The sequence below is a fragment of the Phyllobates terribilis genome, unplaced genomic scaffold, assembly GCF_046119375.1.
Source record: "Phyllobates terribilis strain yellow unplaced genomic scaffold, ASM4611937v1 Scaffold_332__1_contigs__length_2088354, whole genome shotgun sequence".
NCBI classification, from domain to species: Eukaryota; Metazoa; Chordata; class Amphibia; order Anura; family Dendrobatidae; genus Phyllobates; species Phyllobates terribilis.
Window position 1 is genome coordinate 260,518 of NW_027363092.1, and position 22,309 is coordinate 282,826.

The 22,309-nt window shown below is 44.6% G+C and overlaps 1 protein-coding gene across 2 annotated transcripts in view; it reads left to right on the forward strand.

Moving 5' to 3' along the window:
• Nucleotides 1-22,309, forward strand: part of CEP85 (centrosomal protein 85) — a 174,968-nt gene that overhangs the window by 68,043 nt on the left and 84,616 nt on the right. For both annotated transcript variants that reach the window (XM_073666560.1, XM_073666561.1), the window contains exons 4-6: nucleotides 3,062-3,564; nucleotides 3,646-3,767; nucleotides 22,008-22,125. In XM_073666560.1, the coding sequence (XP_073522661.1) occupies nucleotides 3,062-3,564; nucleotides 3,646-3,767; nucleotides 22,008-22,125 (743 nt within the window). The remainder of the gene's footprint in view (nucleotides 1-3,061; nucleotides 3,565-3,645; nucleotides 3,768-22,007; nucleotides 22,126-22,309) is intronic.

Here is a 22,309-nt window from a genome sequence, read left to right on the forward strand (position 1 = left end):
ATGCCCCTCAAACGCTATGGGTTTGGAATGGGATGCCCTGCAAATGCTATGGGTTTGGAATGGGATGCCCCGCAAACGCTATGGGTTTGGAATAAGCTGACTAGGCCTACCTGGTCCTATGTGGAGACCCTGGTGTTGCCAAGCTAGAGGTCCACGAATTTTGCCTGAAAATATGCTGGGGGCTGTAGGCATCAGCTGTGCATGGGCGTGTGGCTGGAGCTACGCCAGGGCTAAAGGCATCTGCAGAAAGACGGGTGGAGAGGCTGGGCCATGCTAAGAGCCACAGACTGCCATGTTGAGTGGTGAGCATATATAAGCCGTGGGTGTCCCCAGACCCATGGATGTCACGGCAGACACTATGGTGGGGGCCCAGACCGTCGCACGGAAACCGCGGCAGGAGCTGAGCATGGGTCGGTAGGCAGCCACGCAGGTGCTGTGGCCAGGGCTGTGAGGCCGCAGTCAGATGGGAACTGCAGCTGGAGACATGCTGCGAGCCACTGACGGGTATATAGATGTAGTGGCAAGCGGGCTAGAAGCTGCGGGCGTCCAGAGATGCATGCTGCAGCTGAGCTGAGGCCCGCAGGTAGCCGTACTGATGCCGCGGTCAGGGCTGAGACCGGGCCTGTCGGAGGCCGAACCGATGCAGCGGCCGGAGCCAAGCCGAGGCCAGCAGTCAGCTGCGTGGATGTTGAGGCCGGGGCTGTTGTAATGCCGAGCAGGCTAGAGGCTGCGAGCATCCAGAGATGCATGGATGCTGCGGCTGGAGCTGAGCTGGGGCCCGCAGATAACGTTATTGATGCAGCCGTCAGGGCTGAGACCGGGCCGGTAGGCAGCTGCAACGATGCCGCAGCTGAGCCGGGGACCGCCGGCAGCCGCACAGATGCTGCTGCTGGAGCGACCAGGACAGGCTGTACCAATGAGATGCACCTGAAGTCGCGTGGAAAAAGATGGCGGTAATGGAGGGGCGGGGTCAAAAAGGGCGCGCAGAGAGACCGCCCTGAGAAGAGTGAAAACACCCGAGATTGGTTCAAAAATGCATCGGGAAGGCACCGCGGCTACGATAGGCTAGGGAGAGAAGGGGGAGTGGCCTAAACAGAGCATGGAGCTGGGCCGAAGCCGGGGTCTAAATTTATTAGAAAGGGCTGAGAGCGACAGGGATGCAAATAAACAAAAGCGCAAAACACGCTAGGGGGTGCATATGACGCCTCTTTCTGACACATGTCTTTGCTGTGGAGCCCCGCCGCCAATTACAGGGAGCTATGGAAGGGAGGGATACCTGCATCCAGACGTGGCCCCGACTCCTTCACAGTTCTGAAGACTGCATCAGAAGCCCCCGGGAATAAAAGGGGGTCACTGGAATCTTTGCATCTTCCTTCCCGCACCGTCTCTGGTCCCAGACGGTGCAGAAGACTGTGTTGACCCTGGATGAAGGGAGGGTCACTGACAAGAGACCACAGTCTTCCTCCCGGCCCGCTCAAAGGGAGGGGGCGGGGGGAGGCAGGACCGTCCGCCATGAGCTGCTCTGAGACGCGCTTGAAGTGTTGGAGGGAAAAAAGGGTCCTGCCTGTTAGACAAGAGAGTGGACGATGTGGGTGACACCACACTGTTCTCTGTCCCAAAAAGTGGGAAATCAGGGTGAGCTGTTAAAACTTGTGACTTCGGGCAATAGGTTGTATCTGAAAGAAAAAGAGCATTAGTAAAACACAACAAGATGGTAGAGACTGGTCTGAGTGCAGACCAATGTCTTGTCTTCTTGGACACTAAGCAAAAACTGGTTAGTTCTCTCCCGGTCAGTGGGTGTAGCCTGCTGGGGAGGAGTTAGCCTTTTTTGTTTCTGCCTAGTGTCAGCCTCCTAGAGGCAGCAGCATACACCCCATGTTTTCCTGTGTCCCCCAATGAAGCGATAGAGAAAGTTTATTATAATTTCCCATTACAAATTATATTGAACTCATGTTAGCTGTTCTCAGAGGGCATGAAGTTGTGACTTTGCTTAACTCAATAATTGTCTTCCTTCTTATTTTTATTGAATTTTATGTCCTGTGTTTTTTTTTTATTTTTTTTTTATTGAAATTTAATAAAAATATTTTCTTCATAACAGCCCTATTGATAGCATTAACATCAGCCAGAAGAGTGAGCGATATTCAGGCTTTTTCTATAGCTCCACCGTTTACCCAAATTGTAGATGACCGGGTAATCTTTAAGCCAGATCCAGCTTATCTTCCAAAGGTAGCGTCTCTGTTCCATAGACTACAAGAAGTCTTCCTTCCTTTTGTTCTAATCCAAGGAACCAAAAGGAGGAAATACTTCATGCTGCTATGGAGAACTGGAGATCATTATTTGTGTCCTTCCAGGGTTCTAGAAAGGGGTTTAAAGCCTCTAAACCCACAATTGCTAGGTGGATTAGGGAGGTTATTTCTTTAGCCTACTCATCAAGTGGCAAGACTGTCCCAGAAGGTTTAAAGGCTCATTCCACTGGAGCCGTGGCAACCTCCTAGGTGGACAGATCGGATGTCTCTATAAAAGGGTTTTATAAGGCAGCAACCTGGTGTTCTTTCCACTTTCTATAGGCATTATAAATTTGGATATTGGTGCTTCTTCTGATCTTCACTTTGGGAGATGGGTGCTCTAGGCTGTGGTCCCTCCCTGAATTCTTTCTCTGTAAATCTCTTGGGCTATCATGGGAGATCGATTAAGTCTTAGTTACTTACAGATAATAGGATTTTTCGGAACCCATGACAACACCCTTTTATATTCCCTTTCGTCATGTGTGGGTGAGCACTTCTTTCGCTAGGGTTGTGATTGCACACTTTAAGTTTTTTTGTTATGTGGTGTTGGTTGTTTTGTTTTTATTGTAATAACCATTGGAGGTCCTCTCATGCTCTGTAATCCAACTTTTGTGAGGGAGAGGTGCTGCCCTTTTTAGCCTGTAGGTTTTCTGTCCTTGGTGGGTGGATCCCATGTCTCATGGTGCTGTCATGGGTTCTGAAAAATACAGTTACCGGTAAGTAACTAAAACTTTCAGGTTCCCAAGTCGCCAACCTATTTTTTTCATTTTTTATAGATTTCTGCAATGCCAGTGGTAGTTCTTCCGTTGAGCCAATCAGAAGCCAGATTATTCCAATGGCACACGTTCCCTCCACCATGGCGACATCAAGTAACGCAAGGGTATATGGCAGAGCTGGGCTTCGCAGAGAATCGGCTGAACATGACTCTCCCTATGTACCACCAGCAGAACCTATTGCAATTGAACACAATAGAAAGTTTGAAATGCCCAATATTGAACCCACCATGAACCAGTCTGCTTTGTTACATATACTTTGTGTAGATGGTATATTTGATCTCCCTACTGCAGCTATGGGTAGATCTGCTGAGCAATTCAAGACTCTTCCTGAGAGCAGGGAAATTGGAGGTGGGGAGCTAACCCACAGAGTTAGATGCCCACCCTCAAATCTGCGATGTCACAACTGGCAGCCAGACTCGTGTAGCACCCAGCCAGCAGCAGAATATAACTCGTGGAGACTTCAGCAACAGTATATAGACAATATGAGAATGGAGAAACTGCAGGTAATTTTAATTCCTTTCTCATTCCATTAGTGTCCCTATAGCTCTTCCTCTATGTCTCACTTCTATTAAAATGTCTTCCAGTTTGTGAGAGACTCTTCTGCACCAATGTATGCTGCTGGACTTCATCCTACTCTTATTGAATGGGAGCGTGTAGTGAAGGCCAGTGACAACATAATAATGGAAAAGGAGATTATGTTGGAAAGGTAAGAGGGCGCTGTGAATGAGTTTGAAATGTATGAGATGCCTATAATGGTTAGTCTTGGCCACCTACCAATTGCTCCATTTCTATGGAAACCATTTCTCATGTCCTCATTATAGTGCTTGAAATATGCTGACTACCTTATATAGAGGACCTATCTCCTCGCAGAATTGTAATAGGTTTTAAGTTTTGGTCACCTTTAACAAATGCATAGAATTAAGGAAAGTAAAAAATATTGTGATTAAAGCTTTTTGTCTTTGGCTATGTTCACTCTGTTTTTTTTTCGTGCTTTTTATTTCCAGTCATAACCTGATCTCCTGGCAGTAAAAAAACAAACAAAAAAAAACCTTTTTATCTGCAAGACATGTGAAATCATAAAATATTTTTGGAAAAAAAAGGCAATTTGATCAAATTATTTAGTGGAAAAAGTTTTTCTGAAAAAATGACTACTGTGAACAATTAAAGTTGAGTTCATGAAAAAAATAAACATTTGCAAATGTAAAAATAGCACAAGGAGTTGAGTTGGTCAGGAATAGTTTACCCATGACATTGGCAGTGCATTGAGCTGCTCAGGCATTGTTTACTTTGCCACATTGGTAGCGCCCTTGAGCTCGTCAGGCATCGTTTAAACTTTGGAAGATCACAAAGAATTGGGTTTCATATCCTGTTGTACATGATTTTTTTTGTTCACTAAAAAACGTTTCAAAAACTGATGGCAATGTGTTTTTGCTGCGTTTTAAGGCTGCGTGCCCACTATGCGTTTTTGCCGCGGAATTTCCGCAGCAAAAACGCTTAAAAAAAAATGCTTGGTAAAACGTGCCCCATGGTCACCAATGATAATCTGCATGTGCTGTGCACATGCTGCGGAAATTTCCGCTGTGGATTATCATTGCAGAAAAATAAGCAGCCTGTCCATTAATTTTGCGGACACGCAGCGTAATTGCCACCATTGACTTGCATTGAATCGCTTAATATCCGCATGACTACATGTGTACATGCGGATATTAAGCGATTCAATGTGCAGATGGTACCTGGGTCTGGAGGAGAGGAGACTGTCCTCCAGACCCAGGTACCATAGTACCTGTTAAAAAAAAGAATTTAAAATAATCATTATACTCGCCTTCCCATGGCCCCCGGTCTTTTTTCCGCTGCGTCCGGTCTCTTGTATGGCTCACAGTGGTCTAAAAGGACCTGCGGTGACGTCATTTAGTCATGTGACAGGTCATGCGACTGCTGACGTCAGTGGTCGCTTGACTTGTCACATGACTAAATGACGTCACCGCAGGTCCTTTCAGACCACCGAGAGCCGCACAAGAGACCAGACGCAGCGGAGAAAAGACCGGGGGCCATCAGAAGGTAAATATAATGTTTTTTTACCATTTTTATTCTTTTTTTAACTATTAACTTGGTCAAACTATATAAATCCATGCCAGTTGCATGGATTTATATAGTGTGACCAAGTTGTCAAGCACTTTCCAAGTGATGCTAAAATAACCCGCATTGATAACCCGCATGCAGAAATGCATGCAAAAACACTTGACAAACGCTTCTACCTGGCAGGAAAAACGCATGTACAATCCGCATGTACAATCCGCATGCGTTTTTCCTGCCAGGGAGATGTGGAAAAAATATGCAGCATTTCTGCATCGTGGGCACTGAAGCTGTGTTCCCACTATGCGTTTTTCAAGCATCTTTGCCGTGGAATTTCCGTAGCGAAAACGCTTGATAATACGTGCCCCATGGTCCCCAATGATAACCCGCAGCGGAAATTTCCGCAGCATGTGCACAGCACATGCGAATTATCATTGCGGAAAAATACTCAGCATGTCCATTAATTTTGCGGACACGCAGCGTAATCGCCGCCATTGACTTGGATTGGACCGCGTGACATCCGCATGACTACATGTGCACAAGCGGATATCACACGGTTCAATGTGCGGATGGTCCCCGGGTCTGGAGGAGAGGAGGCTCTCCTCCAGACCTGGGTACCATAGAACCTGTTAAAAAAAATAAAATAAAAAAATAAATAAATAAAGATTATACTTACCTTCTGATGTCCTCCCGGTGTTTTCTCCCCTCCGTCTCGTCTGCTGTATGGGTCGCGTTGTTTTGAAGGACCTGCCATGACGTCATTGAGTCATGTGACCCGTCACATGACTCAATGACATCACCGCAGGTCCTTCACATCACTGCGAGCCGCCCAAGACAACGGACGGAGCAGCAAAAACACCGGGAGGACATTAGAAGGTGAGTATAATCTTTTTTTTTTTTTTACCATTCTTATTGATTTTTTTTTTTTTTTAACTAACTTGGTCACACTACTATAAATCCATGCCGGTTGCATGGATTTATATAGTGTGAACAAGTTGTCAAGCACTTTCCAAGTGATGCTAAAATCTCTTGGAAAAGCGCTTGATAACCCGCATGCGGAAATGCATGCAAAAACGCTTGACAAACGCTTCTACCTTGCAGGAAAAACGCATGTACAATCCGCATGTACAATCCACATGCGTTTTTCCTGCCAGGGAGAAGCGGAAAAAATATGCAGCATTTCTGCATCGTGGGCACATAGCTTAAGCCTTACTTTTTTCTTACTTACTCATTGCTTTCTATGGATGGAAAAAACGCTGAAAGAATTGACATGCAGCAGTTTTCCAATTCAGTAAGGAAAAAGAGCATGTGCTAGAGATTTCTGAAATCATATAGCTTTTGCTGGTACTGTAAAAAGCAGCTTTTATTAACTAGTGAACATAGCCTTTAACCCCTTTACAACCCAAGGTGGTTTACACGTTAATGACCGGGCCAATTTTTACGATTCTGACCACTGTCACTTTATGAGGTAATTACTCTGGAACGCTTCAACGGATCCCCCTGATTCTGAGACTGTTTATGATTTACTTCATGATTGTGGTAAAATTTCTTCGATATCACTTACGTTTATTTGTGAAAAAAACGGAAATTTGGCGAAAATTTGGCAATTTTCAAAATGTGAATTTTTATGCCCTTTAAACCAGGGAGATATGTCACACAAAAGAGTTAATAAATAACATTTCCCACATTTCTTCTTTACATCGGCACAATTTTGGAACCAAAATATTTTTTATTAGGGAGCTATAAGGGTTAAAAGTTGACCAGCGATTTCTCATTTTTCCAACAAAATTTACAAAACCATTTTTTTCGGGACCACATCACATTTGAAGTCACTTTGAGGGGTCTTTATGACAGAAAATACCCAAAAGTGACACCATTCTAAAAACAGCACCCCTCAAGGTGCTCAAAACCACATTCAAGAACTTTATTAACCCTTCAGGTGCTTCACAGGAGTTTTTGAAATGTGGAAGAAAAAAATTAACTTAACTTTTTTCACAAAAATGTTAATTTAGACCCAATTTTTTTTATTTTTGCATGGGGAACAGGAAAAAAAGGACCCCAAAATTTGTTGTGCAATTTCCCCTGAGCACGCAGATACCCCATATGTGGGGGAAAACCACTGTTGGGGTGCGTGGCAGGGCTCTGAAGGGAAGGAGCGCCATTTGACTTTTTGAACACAAAATTGGCTGTAATTGCGAGCGGACGCCATGTTGCGTTTGGAGAGCCCCTGATGTGCCTAAATAGTGGAATCCCCCCACAAGTGACCCCGTTTTGGAAACTAGACCCCACAGGGAACTTATCTAGATGTGTGGTGAACACCTTGAACCCCCTGGTGCTTCACAGAAGTTAAGAACATTGAGCCGTGAAAATAACATTTTCACATTTTTCCCACAAAAATGTTTTTCAGCCCCCAGGTTTGCATTTTCAGAAGGGCAACTGGAGAATTTGCAACATGCAACTTGTTGTGCAATCTCTCCTGAGTAATCCGATAACCCATATGTGGGGGAAAACCACTGCTTGGGCATACGGCAGAATTCGAAAGGGAAGGAGCACCAGACTTTTTGAATGTAAAATTTCCTTGAATAATTAGCGGATGTGCCCCTGATGTGCCTAACAGTGGAAACCCTTCACAATTGACACCATTTTGGAAACTAGACTCCTCAGGAAAGTTATCTAGATGTGTGGTGAGCACCCTAAACCCTCAAGTGCTTTACAGAAGTTTATAACATGGAGCTATGAAAATAAAAAAAATCAAACTTTTTCCACAAAAATGTTGTTTTAGCCCCAATTTTTTATTTTCACAAGGGTAAGAGGAGAAAATGGACCCCAAAACTTTTGTGCAATTTCTCCTGAGTATGCCAATACCCCATATGTGTAGAAAATAGTGTTTGGGCGCACGGCAGAGTTCAGAAGGGAAGGAGCACTGTGACTTTTTGAACGCAAAATTGGCTTGCGAGCAGATGCCATATCGCGTTTGGAGAGCCCCTGATGTGCCTAAATAGTGGAAACCCCCCACAAGTGACCCCATTTTGAAAACTACACCCCTCAAGGATTTTATCAAGGGGTATAGCGAACATTTTGAACCCAGGGGTGCGACACAGAATTTGATAACATTAGGTCATCCATATTGAATAAGTTGTCATTAGTCTTGAGAGCAAGTGCTCGCTACTTGAGTTTGCATCAGGTACACACCATGTATTGCGCGTGCTCGAGTGACATGCTCGAGTCCCCGCTCGCATGTTTTATGGTTGTTAGACACCCAAAAAAAACATGCGGGGATCGCTTGTGCATGGCAGGCAATCCCCGTGAGGTTTTTTTGGCCGCGAAGCATATGGGTTGGAGACTCGAGCATGTCACTTGGGCACCCGCAATACTCAGTGCATATCCAAGCACCCGATGTAATCTCAAGTAGCGAGCAATTGCACTCAACACTAGTTGCCATATCGTCATCTTTTTTTCTTTTACTTTTGAAAAAAATCACAACCCTAACCCTAGCACAACCCTAACCCTAGAATTTTTTTTTTACGCCGTTCATCATGCGGTATAAGTGATTAGACGACTTTATTCTTCGGGTCGGTCCGATTACAGCGATACCAGAATCATATTGGGTTTTTATGATTGACAGCTGTCACACACTAAAAGACACATTTTTTTTTGTAAAATCTAGGTTTTGCATCGCCATATTTTGAGAGCTAAAATTTTTCCATATTTTGGCTGACAGTCATGTGACTGCTTGTTTTTTTGCGGGATGAGTTGACATTTTTATTGGTACCATTTTCTGGCACGTGACATTTTTTTGATCACTTTCTATTCCGATCCAGCAGAATAAACAAAAACCAACAATTCAGGATTTTTTATTTTTTTTATGCTGTTCTGCGTGTGGTAAAATTGATAAGGTAGCTTTATTCTTCAGGGCAGTACCACATTTATATAGTTTTTCTATGTTTTGGCGCTTTTACACAATAAAAGCTATTTTATAGAAATTATTTTTTTGCATCGCTTTATTCTGAGAGCTATAACTTTTTTTTATTTTTTGGCTGATGGAGCTGTATGGCAGCTGTTTTTTTTTTTGCGGGACAAGATGACATTTTCAGCAGTACCATTTTTATTCATATTCGTCTTTTTGATCGCGTGTTCTTCCATTTTTTGTTTGGCGGTATGATGATAAAGCATTGTTTTTTTGCTTGTTTTTTTATTTTTTATTTTTTACCGTGTTCACTAAAGGGGTTTACTAGTGGGACAGTTTTATAGGTCAGGTTAGTTCCGGATGCAGCGATACCAAATGTGTACTTTTTATTGTTTTTTTTTTTTTTCTAATATTTATTGATAAGTGAAAGTCCCATAGGGGGACAAAGTATTAAAGTAAAGAAAGTGTAAAAATATTTTAAACAAAAATATAATCCACCCCCCCCCCCCAAAAAAAAAAAAAAATTTTTTTTTTTATATAGCAAGTGTACAGTAGGGGATGGTGGATGGAGACTGTGGGGGTGATGGCTGGGGACTGTGGGGGTGATGGATGGGGCATATTCAGGGTGGGGGCTGTGGAAGTCCATGGCATATCAGTCCTCTTTCTCGCAGCCTATGGCATGCATTCACATACTGCGCTGCTATCTCCACCGCTCACTCTTCTTCCCCCAGCAGGATATATGTTTTCTCTTCCTCCTTCATGGATATGAAGTTCAGGAAGAGATCACAGAGTCTCCTGAAGTGAGTGTCCCTCACTGCTGAGTATTTGGTGCAGTGTAGCAGGAAGTGGGTCTCATCCTCCAGGGCCTCCAGGTCACAGTGTGGGCACAGTTTGTCCTCTCTGGGCTTGTAGCTCTGCCTGTGCCGGCCGACCTCGATGGCCAGATTGTGGGCGCTGAGTCTATAGCGGCTCAGGATCTGGAGGTCTCTGGGGTCCGGGAGTTTCTCCAGATATGGAGCCAGTCTGTATTCTCTCTGTAGACTCCGGTACATGGTCAGTTTCTGTGAGGCGTTGATATCGTTCCTCCAGTCACTGACGTTTCTCTGCTGGGCCTCATCTACCATCTACCTGATTCTGGCTTTTGTCAGGTTGCTGTGGTTGTTGTTTTGGTCAGGTTGGGTTTGGGTGGGCTGTTCCGTTGGTCCTGGTTTGTTTGACCCCCTTACATGTAGCTGGGCTTTATGGTGATGAGAGCTTGGATTGCTACTATGTAGGTGAGCCTGGAAGGACAGCGTACTCTTCAGGACTGCTAGGTACAGTGGGAACCTGCCCAGCTCAGCCCGACATGCACTGTTGGTGGTGCTCCGATGGACCTGGAGAAGGTGCTTACAGAATTCCAGGTGGAATATTTCTGTTGGGCTGGAATCCCACCTTGACCAGTCAGGGTATGTGTGAGGACCCCAGACTTCGCTGCCGTACAGGAAGATTGGGGTGATGATGGCATCGAAGATTTTTAGCCAGACCCTCACTGGTGGCTTCAGATGGTAGAGTTTCCTACGGATGGCATAGAAGGTTTTGCAGGCCTTGTCCTTCAGGGTCTCTATGGCGTGTTTGAAGCCCCCTGACCGATGAATTTCCAGGCCCAAGTAGGTGTACTTGTCCGTTTCTGTAAGAGCGCAGTTGTTTAGCACAAATGAAGGGTGCTGGTCCAATCTTGTTTTTCTCTTCTGGAACACCATGATGTTGGTTTTGTTTGGATTGATGGGTAATGCCCATGTAGAGCTGAATTTCTCCAAGGTTTTCAGATGGTCTTGGAGACCCTTCTCGGTTGGTGATAGTAGCAATAGGTCATCTGCATACAGCAGGAATTTAACCTGGGCATCATGAAGTGTGAGACCTGGTGCCGCAGAGGATTCTAGGGCAGTGGCCAGCTCATTGATGTAGATATTGAAGAGCGTTGGACTTTGGCTGCAGCCCTGTCTGACTCCTCCGTACTGCTGGAAATCAGCCGTTCTTTTCCCATTCACCTTCACGCTGCAGCGGTTTTCAGTGTAGGAGCTTTTGATGACATCATAGGTCTTTCCTCCTATTCCGCTCTCCAGCAGTTTCAGAAACAGGCCCGGGTGCCATATTGAGTCAAAGGCTTTTTTAAAGTCTACAAAACAAGCGTATATCTTCCCGTGCTTTGTATTGTGGACGTGACTCTGAATCAGGCTGTGCGGTGGTTTGGCATGAACCCTGCTTGACTTTTGCTGAGGACGTTGTGTTCGGTGAGGAAACTGAGGATCCTCTTGTTTAGGATACTGTTGAACAGATTTCCCAGGTTGCTGCTGACACATATGCCTCTGTAGTTGGCAGGGTCATACCTGGCCCCACTCTTGTGAATGGGTGAGATGAGGCCTTGGTTCCAGGCGTGAGGGAAGTAGCCAGCACTTAGCACGATGTTGAACAGTTTAGCTATTGCAGCCTTTATTTCTGGTGGGCTGTATTTCAGCATTTCCGGTGGGATTCCATCCAGGCCGCTGGCTTTTCTACACCTTGTGGAAGACATTGTCTCTGAAACTTCCTGTAATGTGATTGATGTATCCAGAGGGTTTTGGAAATCTTTTACTTTTTCCTTCATTGCCTTTAGTTTTGCAATCATATTTTCCCGTTCTTGGTTTAGTCCTTCCTTCGAGATGTCTTTGTATAGGTCACTGAAGTACTGGAGCCAGATGTTGCCGTTTTAGATATGTATGTTGCTTTTGTTGCTTTTTGTGCCCATAGTTCACATATACATACATATATATATATATATATATATATATATATATATATATATATATATATATATATATATATATATATATATATATATATATATATATATATATATATATATATATATATATATATATATATATATGTAATATAATTATGACCGCTCCCTGCACATAGCATCGGGTGTCGGCTCTGACAATCAGCTGACACCCGGCGGCGATCGTGCCCGCCTGTGTGCGGGCGAAATCAACAGGGCGTACTAATGCGTAGCTGCGCCCTGAGCTTTAAAAACCAGGTACGTTATTAGTACGCCTTGGGCTTTTAAAGGGTTAAGAGACAGTGGAGTCGACTACTAAAATTTAAACTTTTTTTTTTTTCTTGTCGGTCAATGTGAATGCCAAAATGGGACAATTCCAAATGACCGTAACCCTTTACTGACATTTGTTGCATGGAAGGGCAGGACTTCCTGACATATGTATGTACTGTATTTTTCGGACTATAAGAAGCACCCCAAATTTTAGGGTGGAAAATAGGGAAAATTTTTTTTTATAAGATTGGGGTCTGTCTTATAGTCTGAATAGGTACCTTACCTGGGGGGCATTGGAGCAAGGGTCACAGGAGACAGGGTCCTTCAGGAAGCCAGCGGTGGTGGGGCCTGGGCCCTGGGTGGGGCCTGTGGTCCGGATGGGGCCGGGTCCTGGGCCTGTGAGTGGCGTGCGCTGCTGTCCGGTGGCTGCGGCTGTGCGGCACAGCGATGGTGGGTGCTATGGTGCGGCTTTCCGGTGGCCACGGCCATCTTCATGAAGCTGTCATCCACAGTAAAATGGCCGCCCGAGCTCCCAGACGGCGCATGCGCCAGCTCGGGCAGCCATTTTCCTGTAGATCACTGTGCACCCACCGCCGCTGTACATCCGCTCTGCCTCGCCGCCGCACCCACCACCGCAAGTATGATAAGGTTTGAACCATAAGACGCACCCCCCATTTTCCTCCTTAATTTGGGGGAAAAAAAGTGCGTCTTTTGGTCCAAAAAATACGGTACGTATGCATGTATGTGTATTCATGTGATCGCATGAAGGTGCCTTCTGTTTCTCACAGCAGGGCACCTGTAGTCGCTGTCCCGGGTGCTGGTGATGACTCCCTCCCCTCACAACTACGACAGCTTTGATTGGCTGTTCAATTCTGAACAGCCAGTCACAGCATTTTCAGTGTTTAAGGCAATTAAATTGCCTGAATTGCCTAATGTCCAGCCTACGATTGGTGCTGTAAAAGCACTTCTTAGGGTATGTGCACACGATGCAGAAATGAAGCAGAAAATTTCTGCATCATTTCTGCATCTCCCTGGCAGAAAAAACGCATGCAGATTGTGCATGCGTTTTTCCTGCGGAATACATGCGGATTCACATGCTTTTCCACATGCGTTTCCGCATGTGGATTGACAAGCGCTTTCCAGGCGATTTTAGCATCACCTGGAAAGTGCTTGACAACTAGGTCACACTATATAAATCCATGCAAACGGCATGGATTTATATAGTGTGACCCGAGAGAGTGTATATACTTACCTCCGATGGCCCCCGGTGTCCCGCTCACTCCGGTCTCCCGGCTGCCGGCAACTTTGAACTGAAAGACCTGCCGACGTCAGCGTCACGTGACCCGTCACATGACTCTGACGTCAGCGCAGGTCCTACAACTCACTGCAAGTGCCGGGAACCAAGCAGGAGCGCTGCGCGGGCCGACAGATGGTAAGTATATATATATTTTTAATTTTATTCTTGTTTTACAGCTTTCTTAATGGTACCTGGGTGTGGATGAGACTCTCCTCTCCTCCACACCCGGATACCATCCGCACATTAGAACGCGCCAATAACGCAAGTACAAATGCAGTCTTGCGGAATTGGCGCGTTCTAATGCAAGTCAATGGCGGCGAAAACGCCGCTTTTCCGCAAAATTAATTGACATGCTGCGGATTTTTGAGCGCAGCGTTTACGCTGCGGAAAAATCCGCATCATGGGCACAGCACATGCGGATTTCAATTGGGGAACATTGCTGCCCCTCTACCATGCATTTTTAATGCGTTTACGCAACTGCAAAGACGCCGCGGAAACGCATTAAATACGCATCGTGTGAACTCAGCCTTATAGGCTGGAGCCTAGGAACCATAGCATCACAAGGGCCAGCTCTAATTGGTGCGATCGACGATGATGTACTTCCTCATTATAGCTGCGGACGTCTTCTGGGCAGTCACTGTGTCGTTCTTTGCACTGTGGTGCTACACAGTTTTTCAAGCCTTGCCATCACTGCTGGTGTTTCTGCTGCTGAAGAAGAAAGACATTCCTGATCCATTCCTGAACTTTCCCAATCTCCCTTTCCCTCCTTTATTCTCCTCACCACCACATTTTGCCGGAATGCGCCGATCAGTACTTGATCGCTCGATTTTTGGTAGCTTTTTTTTCTTTTTCATGCGTCCTGCAGTCACCAAGCACTGATCTTTGACACAAATCACTGATCGGCTCTGTCCAGGACTTTTTTTGTCCCTGTCTATTTGCCCCTCCCTTTGCACCATTCTGTGTGTGCGTCTTGCAGCGACTGAACAGTAAAAATATACGGTACTAATCGACATCTACTACAGTATTTTTTACAGAATTTAGTTAGTGTCGGCACGGAAAAAAAAGAATCACATCCATGTGTGTGTCCTTCAGCCGGCGAGCACTGATCGCTGACGCACATCACTGATCGGCATCCGGTTGTTGCTTGCTTTTCTTTTTGTTTTGTTTTTTTGTGTGAAAAAAAAAAAGAATTTAACATTTTTTTTTTTTTTTTTTTTTTTTTAGATTAGTTGATGGAATTCGGTTAGGAACAGTAAAAATATACTGTAGTAATCGGCAAGTATTTTCTACTGAATATAGTCCGGGTTAGTGTCAGTTGTGGTTGCTCAGTAATTTGTTAGATTAATGACTTTGGTTTAGTAAGTTTTTTTTTTATTTTTTTATTTTATTTTACCAAATTTTTATATATTTTTTTTTAATTTTTATCTTTTACTTTCTAGATTCTTTTTTTTCTCTTCTAAATAAAAATAAAAAAAAGTTTACCACTCACACCTGAATAAAACTTGGTACACACAAACCCCGCATACGTGAAAAAATGTCCCGATTGTCCCAAACCCGGTATTCAGCAGAGGAGGCATACGCCTTCCTTGCCTCCTACGCTGATAGTGAGGAGAGGATGCCACCTTCTTTTATTTTTTCAAGTGACCCCGAACCGCCACGCAGACGACCCAGGACAGAAATTGAACAAGCGCTCCCTTACTGACCTCATAAGAACCTCACCCCTCAAATTTTGAGCTACAGATTCCTGATTTTGTGTGGTTCGATCAGGAATCCAATTCTATGCCACCATCCTCACTGAAATGGACTTTTCAAAGTCTTTTTCTGGAGGATTTTGTCAGTCTCATGGTGTCCCATACAAATTTGTACACCCAGCAATTTTTATCCCAAAATCCCACTTAATTATTTGTCAAATGATGAAATGTTGGGGCCTTGTTCTTCACATGGGGATAGTGAAGAACCCAAAAATTCGGCAATATTAGAGTGTTGACATTTTGTATAATGCTCCACTGTTCCGCATGTCTATACTGCGGACACGCTTTGAGGCCATCCACAAATTTTTGTATTACAGTGATAATGCTCAATGTCCTCCCTGAGATGACCCCAACTTTGACTGAGTTTTCAACGCCTGTCGTTGACCACTTCAGCAACAAGTTTGGTGAGATGTACATTCCCCAAAGGGACATGTTCGTGGATGAGTCCCTAATACATTTCAAGGGGAGGCTGAAATTCCGGCAATTCCTGCCCAGTAAGAGGGCAAGGTATGGGATTGAGCTCTACAAACTGTGTGAGAATACCTCAGGGTACACCAACAAGCTTAGAGTTAATGAAGGTAAGGACACCTGGATTCAACCCCCTGAATGACAACCTGTCCTGGGAGTGAGTGAAAAAATTGTGTGGGATTTTGTTCACCCACTGCTGGATCAAGGTTCTAAACTGTTATTTAGATAACTTTTATACCAGTGTCCCTCTCTGCGCGAGCTACTGAAGCATGCGGTACTGTTCGCAAAAATCAGAGAGGCCTCCCTAGGACACGAATTGGGCAGCTGCTCAGAAAGGGCGAGAGCAGAGCCCAATTATTATTAATAATAATTATAATTATTATTTATTTATATAGCACCATTGATTCCATGGTGCTGTACATGAGAAGGGGTTACTTACAAAATCACTTACAGTAACAAATAAACTATGATAGACTGGTACAGAGGGAGGAGGGCTTACATTCTACCGGGTGGTGGGGAAGGAGACAGTAGGTGGGGGGTTGCAGCAGCTCCGCTGTTGGTGAGGCGCAGGTCCAGTGTTGGTAAGGCAGCAGCTCCAGTGGTGGTGAGGAGGCAGCGAGGTCATGGCAGGCTTTAAGCTTTCTTGAAGAGATGGGTTTTCATGTTCTGTCTGAAGGATCCGAGTGTGGAGGATAGTCGGACGTGTTGGGGTACAGAATTCCAGAGGATAGGGGATATTCGGGAGAAGTCTTAGAGGCTATTGGGCGAGGAACGAAGAAGTGTGGAGGAGAGAAGGAGGTCTTGGGAGGACTGGAGATTACGTGAGGGAAAATGTTAATTAGTTCAGAGCTGTACAGAGGAGAAAGGTTATGGATGGCTTTTTAGGTCAGTTTTAGTGGTTTGAATTGGATACACTGGGAAATGGGAGAGATTTGCAGAGGGGAGAAGCGGAGGAGTAACAAGGAGAGAGATGAATTAGTCGGGCAGCTGAGTTAAGAACGGATTGGAGAGGTGTGAAAGTGTTAGCAGGTAGGCCACAGGAGGATGTTGCAGTAGTCCAGGCGGGAGATGATGAGGGCATGCACAAGCATTTTAGTAGATTAAGGGTTGAGGAAAGGATGGATTCTGGAAATATTTTTGAGCTGGAGGCGACAAGAGGGTAGAAAGAGCTTGGATGTGTGGTTTGAAGGACAGGGCATCTTAATGCGTTACTCTGAGGCAGCGGATGTCGTTTATTGTGATAGATCAGGTAGGGAAGATACATGAGATGGAGGAAAGATGGTGAATTTAGTTTTGTCCACATTGAGCTTGAGGAAGCAAGAGGAGAAGGAGGATATGGCTGATGGACACTTTGGGATTCTGGACAGCAGAGAGGTGACGTCAGAGGTGGGCCAGAGAGGTAGATCTGAGTGTCATCAGCATATAGCTGATACTGGAAGCCATGGGAATTTGAGTTGTCCCAGGCCAAGGGTATAGATGGAGAAGAGTAGGGGTCCTAGGACAGTGCCTTGAGGGACTCCAACAGAGAGGGGGTGGTATGAGGAGGTAGAGTGGGAGACTCTAGATGTGCGGTGGGAAAGGTATGAGGCGATCCAGGATAGGGCAAGATCTTTGACGCCAAAGAAAGAGAGGAGCTGTAGTAGGAGGCAGTGGTCAACTGTGTCAGAGGCAGAGGACAGGTTTAGAAGGCGGAGTATAGAGAATTGTCTGTTAGCTTTGGCTGTAAGTAGGTCATTAGTAATTTTGGTCAGGGCACTTTCAGTGGAATGATGGGGACGGAAACCAGATTGTAGGTTGTCGAAGAGCAAGTTAGATGATAGATGGGAAGAAAGTTTAGCGTGAACATGTTGCTCAAGGAGTTCGGAACCAAATGGGAGCAGCGATATTGGGCGATGGCTTGACATAGCGGTCGGGTCGAGGGATGACTTTTTGAGAATAGGCGTGATTGTGGCATGTTTGAAAGCAGAAGGGAAGGTACCAGAGGTTAGTAATAGGTTGAAGAGGAGAGTTAGGGCCGGGATAAGTGTGGTAGTGAGGTTGGGGAGGAGATGGGATGGGGTCAAGTGCACAAGTGGTGGTGTGATTTGGAGAGGAGGCGAGTAAGCTCTCCTTCAGTGATGTTGGAGAGGGAGGTTATAGGGGAAGGGCATTGGTCTGGTATACAAAGGGGTTGTGGTGGTTGAACAATAAAGACTTGCCTTGTTTGGTCGATCTTATTTGGTGGATTTCCACCCCCCCCCCCATCCCACAATGTAGTGACAACATGCTGGTGATCTAGGATGAGGATGTCCTTTTCTTGACCATCATACATGGTGCTGGCAGCACGCCCACCACTGTACATGGTACCTCTACACAAAACACTGTGTCCTGGGGTACAACTAGGTCATGGGTGGGAGGAATTGATCTCTCTGATCAAGTCCTTCAGCCATTGCCAGGAAGTGATCATGGTCCTAATATCTGGCAGTTAGGAAGGAGATGGCCCCAGTACTTGCGGAACTGAACGTTCCACCAGGGCAACATTTCCCCCGTGAGGTCCCTCAAACTGGAAAGAGGGGAAGATCGCAAAAAAGGTGCAAAGTGTGTTACAGAAGGGGGATATGAAAGGACCCCATTTATCAGTGTGACACCTGCCCTGACAGACCTGGTCCATATATGAAAGACGGTTTCAGAATCTACCACTCCTCCATGGACTAATAAATTTATTTCTGACTTGCACATCTTGCATGTGCCATCCTGCTGTACTCTACGCAACTCGCATATGCTGCAACATTAAAAAAAATTCACATACCTGGAAAACAATAGATCAATTCTAATAGATTAATTTCAAAGGGTCACTAGAGGGGGGTTCCACTATTTAGGCGCGTGAGGGGCTCTCGAAATGCGACATGACGCCCGCAGACCATTCCATCAAACTCTGTATTCCAAAACGTCATGCCTTCATTTCAGAGCACTGCTGTGTGCCAGAATAGTAGTTTTCATCGCCATATGAGGTATCAGTGTACTCGCGAGAAATGGCACAACAGTTTTTGGGGTCCATTTTCTCCTGTTACCCTTGTGAAAACAATTTAGTGTTAAAGGATCATTATTGTGGAAAAATGTTTTTTTTTTTTTTTTTTTTTTTTTTCACGGCGTTACTTTATAATTTTCTGTGAAGCACCTGAGAGTTCAGTGCTCACCACACATCTAGAGAAGTTCCTTGCGGGGTCTAGTTTTCAAAATGGGGTCACTTGCTGGGGGTTTCCACTGTTCAGGCACATTAGGGGCTCTCCAAACGGGACATGGCGTCTGCTAATGATTCCAGAAAATTTTGCTTTCAAAAAGTCACCACAGTGCTCCTTCCCTTCCGAGCCCTAAAGTACAAAAAGTTAAATGTTCACTTTTTCCTACCACGTTGCTTAAGTTCCTGTGAAGCACCTGAAAGGTTAATAAACTTCTTGAATGTGGTTTTGAGCACCTTGAGGGGTGCAGTTTTTAGAATGGTGTCACTTTTGGGTATTTTCTGTCATATAAACCTCTGTCACTTCAAATGTGATGTGGTCCCTAATAAAATGGTTTTTGTAAATTTTGTAAAACTCAGAAATTGCTAATGAACTTTTATTCCTTCTAACTTCCTAACAAAAAAAATTGTTTCCAGAATTGTGCTGATATAAAGTAGTAGTAAATATAAAGTAGGAAATGTTATTAACGATTTTGTGTGACATAAGGCTATGTGCCCACGATGCAGAAATGCTCAGGATTTTTTCCTGAGCGTTTCTGCATCTCCCTGGCAGAAAAAACATGCTTTTTTCCTGCCAAACACATGCGGATGTGAAGCGTTTTTCACATGCATTTCCAAGCGATTTTAGCATCACTTGGAAAAGTGCTTGACAACTTGGTCACACTATATAAATCCATGCAAACGGCATGGATTTATATAGTGTGACCAAAAGAATGGTAAAAAATAAAAAAATAAATCTATACTTAACTTCTGATGGCCCCCGCAGTCTTGCTTCGCTCCTCCTGGCTGCCGGCAACTCGCGGTACACTGCACTGCAGGAACTGCCGTCACATGACTATGACGTCAGCGCAGGTCCTTCTCTCCACCTCGAGCTGCCGACAAAGGAGGACAAGCACAGCGGGGGGCCATCAGAAGGTAAATATAATATTTATTTTTTATTTTATTCTTTTTTTTTACAGGTTCTATGGTACCCGGGTCCGGAGGAGCGCCTCCTCTCCTCCACACCCGGGTACCATCCGCACATTGAAATGCATGGATTCCGCATGTACAGATGCAATGATGTGGAATCCAAGCGTTCCAATGCAAGTCAATGGCGGCAATTACGCTGCATGTCCACAAAATGAATGGACATGCTGCGTATTTTTCCGCAATGATAATCCGCAGCGGAAATTTCCGCAGCATGTGCACAGCACATGCGGCTTATCATTGGGGAACATGGCAGGCCTTCTACCATGCATTTTTTAAGCGTTTCTGCATCGTTTTTACTGCTGCGGAAACGCTTAAAAAGCACATCGTGGGCACACAGCCTAACTCTCTGGTTTAAGGGCATAAGAATTCAAAGTTTGAAAATTGTGAATGTTTCCAAATTTTGCCAAATTTCAGATTTTTTTTTCACAAATATACGCAAGTCTTATAGAACAGATTTTACCACTATCATGAGGTACAATATGTCACGAAAAAACAGTCTCAGAATCACTGGGATCTGTTGACATGTTCCAGAGTTATTACCTCATAAAGTGACATTGATCAGGATTGTTAAATTTGGCCTGGTCATGAATGTGAAACAGACTTGGGGATAAAGGGGTTATTCTTAAGGCCCAAACAGCCCCATTTTTTAAGGGGTTACTATAAACACACAGCATCTTGGAGAGTCTGAGTTTCAGTTAATGATGGTTAATACCTGTTACTCATTGCACCACGGGAACCAGCATAACATAGTTGTCCTAAGAGTGCCTTGTTTACCAATTGTCATACTGACGGTGACATGTGTGGGCAGGCTGAGATGTTTGCTGGTATAAAAGCTGTAAATGTGTCAGGAAATTCCAACACACACAGAGTGACGACACCGGGGAGATCACGCAATATCTCACCGTGCCGTCACGCTGTCCGTATTTCGTCCTTAATCGCGAGCACGCGATCCAGACTACTCTCTACGTAGGTATCGGTAAGCGACCAGTGAGCATATGGTGCAACACCCTGGGTTCCACAGTCTGGAATCCGTGTTTAGCGCCCTCCATATGGTTACTGTCAGCTTCACGATAGCCCAATTATTAATACTCTGCCACCACCGGCCGAGTTTGAAATAGAATACAGGCCTGGCCGAACGCCTGCTTTTTGGTAGCGTATATGGCTTCGGGGAAGGGAACGATTACAGAACAAAAGAAACAGAACTATTAAATTTTATATTTAATCCAAAAGGGAGGCAATGTTTAGGAAAAATATACATAAGGATGTTACAAAGGGGACATTAAAATACATACGCAGTTACATAAAATGAACAGGAGGAAAGAAGATAACTTTACTTACACTATACGATCACGGAGACTATTCAATATAGGTGGAGGAGGGGCTCACTGGATGGAATATGCTGTTATTGAGCAGGACCCGTTGCTTATAATTCTTATTCCCCCCTGGCAATGAGTGCTCCTGTCTTCTCCATAGATTCTCTTATACCTAAGGGGAGATCTGGCCACATGCCCCTTGTGGTGACATCATGTAGGCCAGTCTCCAGCCTGTACATTCTTATTAAAAACACTAACTTCTGCGATAACTCATCGCTCGTTGATCGCAGAAGCTTGCAAACTACGCCATTTTTTCATTTATGATTTTATCGTTGTTTAGAGACCACACTTCCCATAGCTGCAGTCTATTCTGGTGTTTGTGCGCTACAGATCCCTGATTTTGGTTACAGCCCTGGAAAACTACCTATACATTCCTGGGCTGATTTGGTCACTACACATATGGGTCCCGTTACTGTCGGACCTATGGAACTCATAAGATTTCATATTTCATATCGGAGTCGATCTGGCTATGGCTGGTGGCCGGGAATTATTTGTGAGTGTCTTTGAACTTAATGAACCATTTCCTCTTTCCTCCAAACTCTGGCCTGGGAGAAGGTGTCAATCTATCTCAGGTCTGTGTTAAGAGGAGATACATTTGCATAAGCTATTTCCCAGGCATGTGCTAATTGGGGCTTTTGTGCTGAGCAGAAGGGGAATAAGGGAGGGGGGTGAACATCCATGTCAGGCAGATATGGAAGAACATTTTCCTGATATTAATATTTTATAATATTCCTGACAATATGGTCATGATGTCTCAATATGTTTGAGGGGACAATATTATCTGATGTATAGTATGTTTTTTTTATATTTCATTATATTTCCAGGCAGCGTCAGCACATTGCAGTCCTGGAGCAAAAATTATGGGAGGAAGAGCAGCAAGTTCATAGCACTCTACTCAGCCAATCTAGTACATACAGTGATATGTGTCTGATGAGGTTACAGGTAATTGCAGATCACCACTAAAGCCTCTGTATGTTATCTCCATAATACACTGTTGTTGTTTTTGTTTTTTTAATTAGGAGATGTACTTTTTAGCTAGAAAAAATATTGCCAAAAAGTGTGTGATTCTTTTAGTCCAGAGGCAGCTTTCTGAAACCTAACGCAGCGTCCTTGCCAATCACTAAGA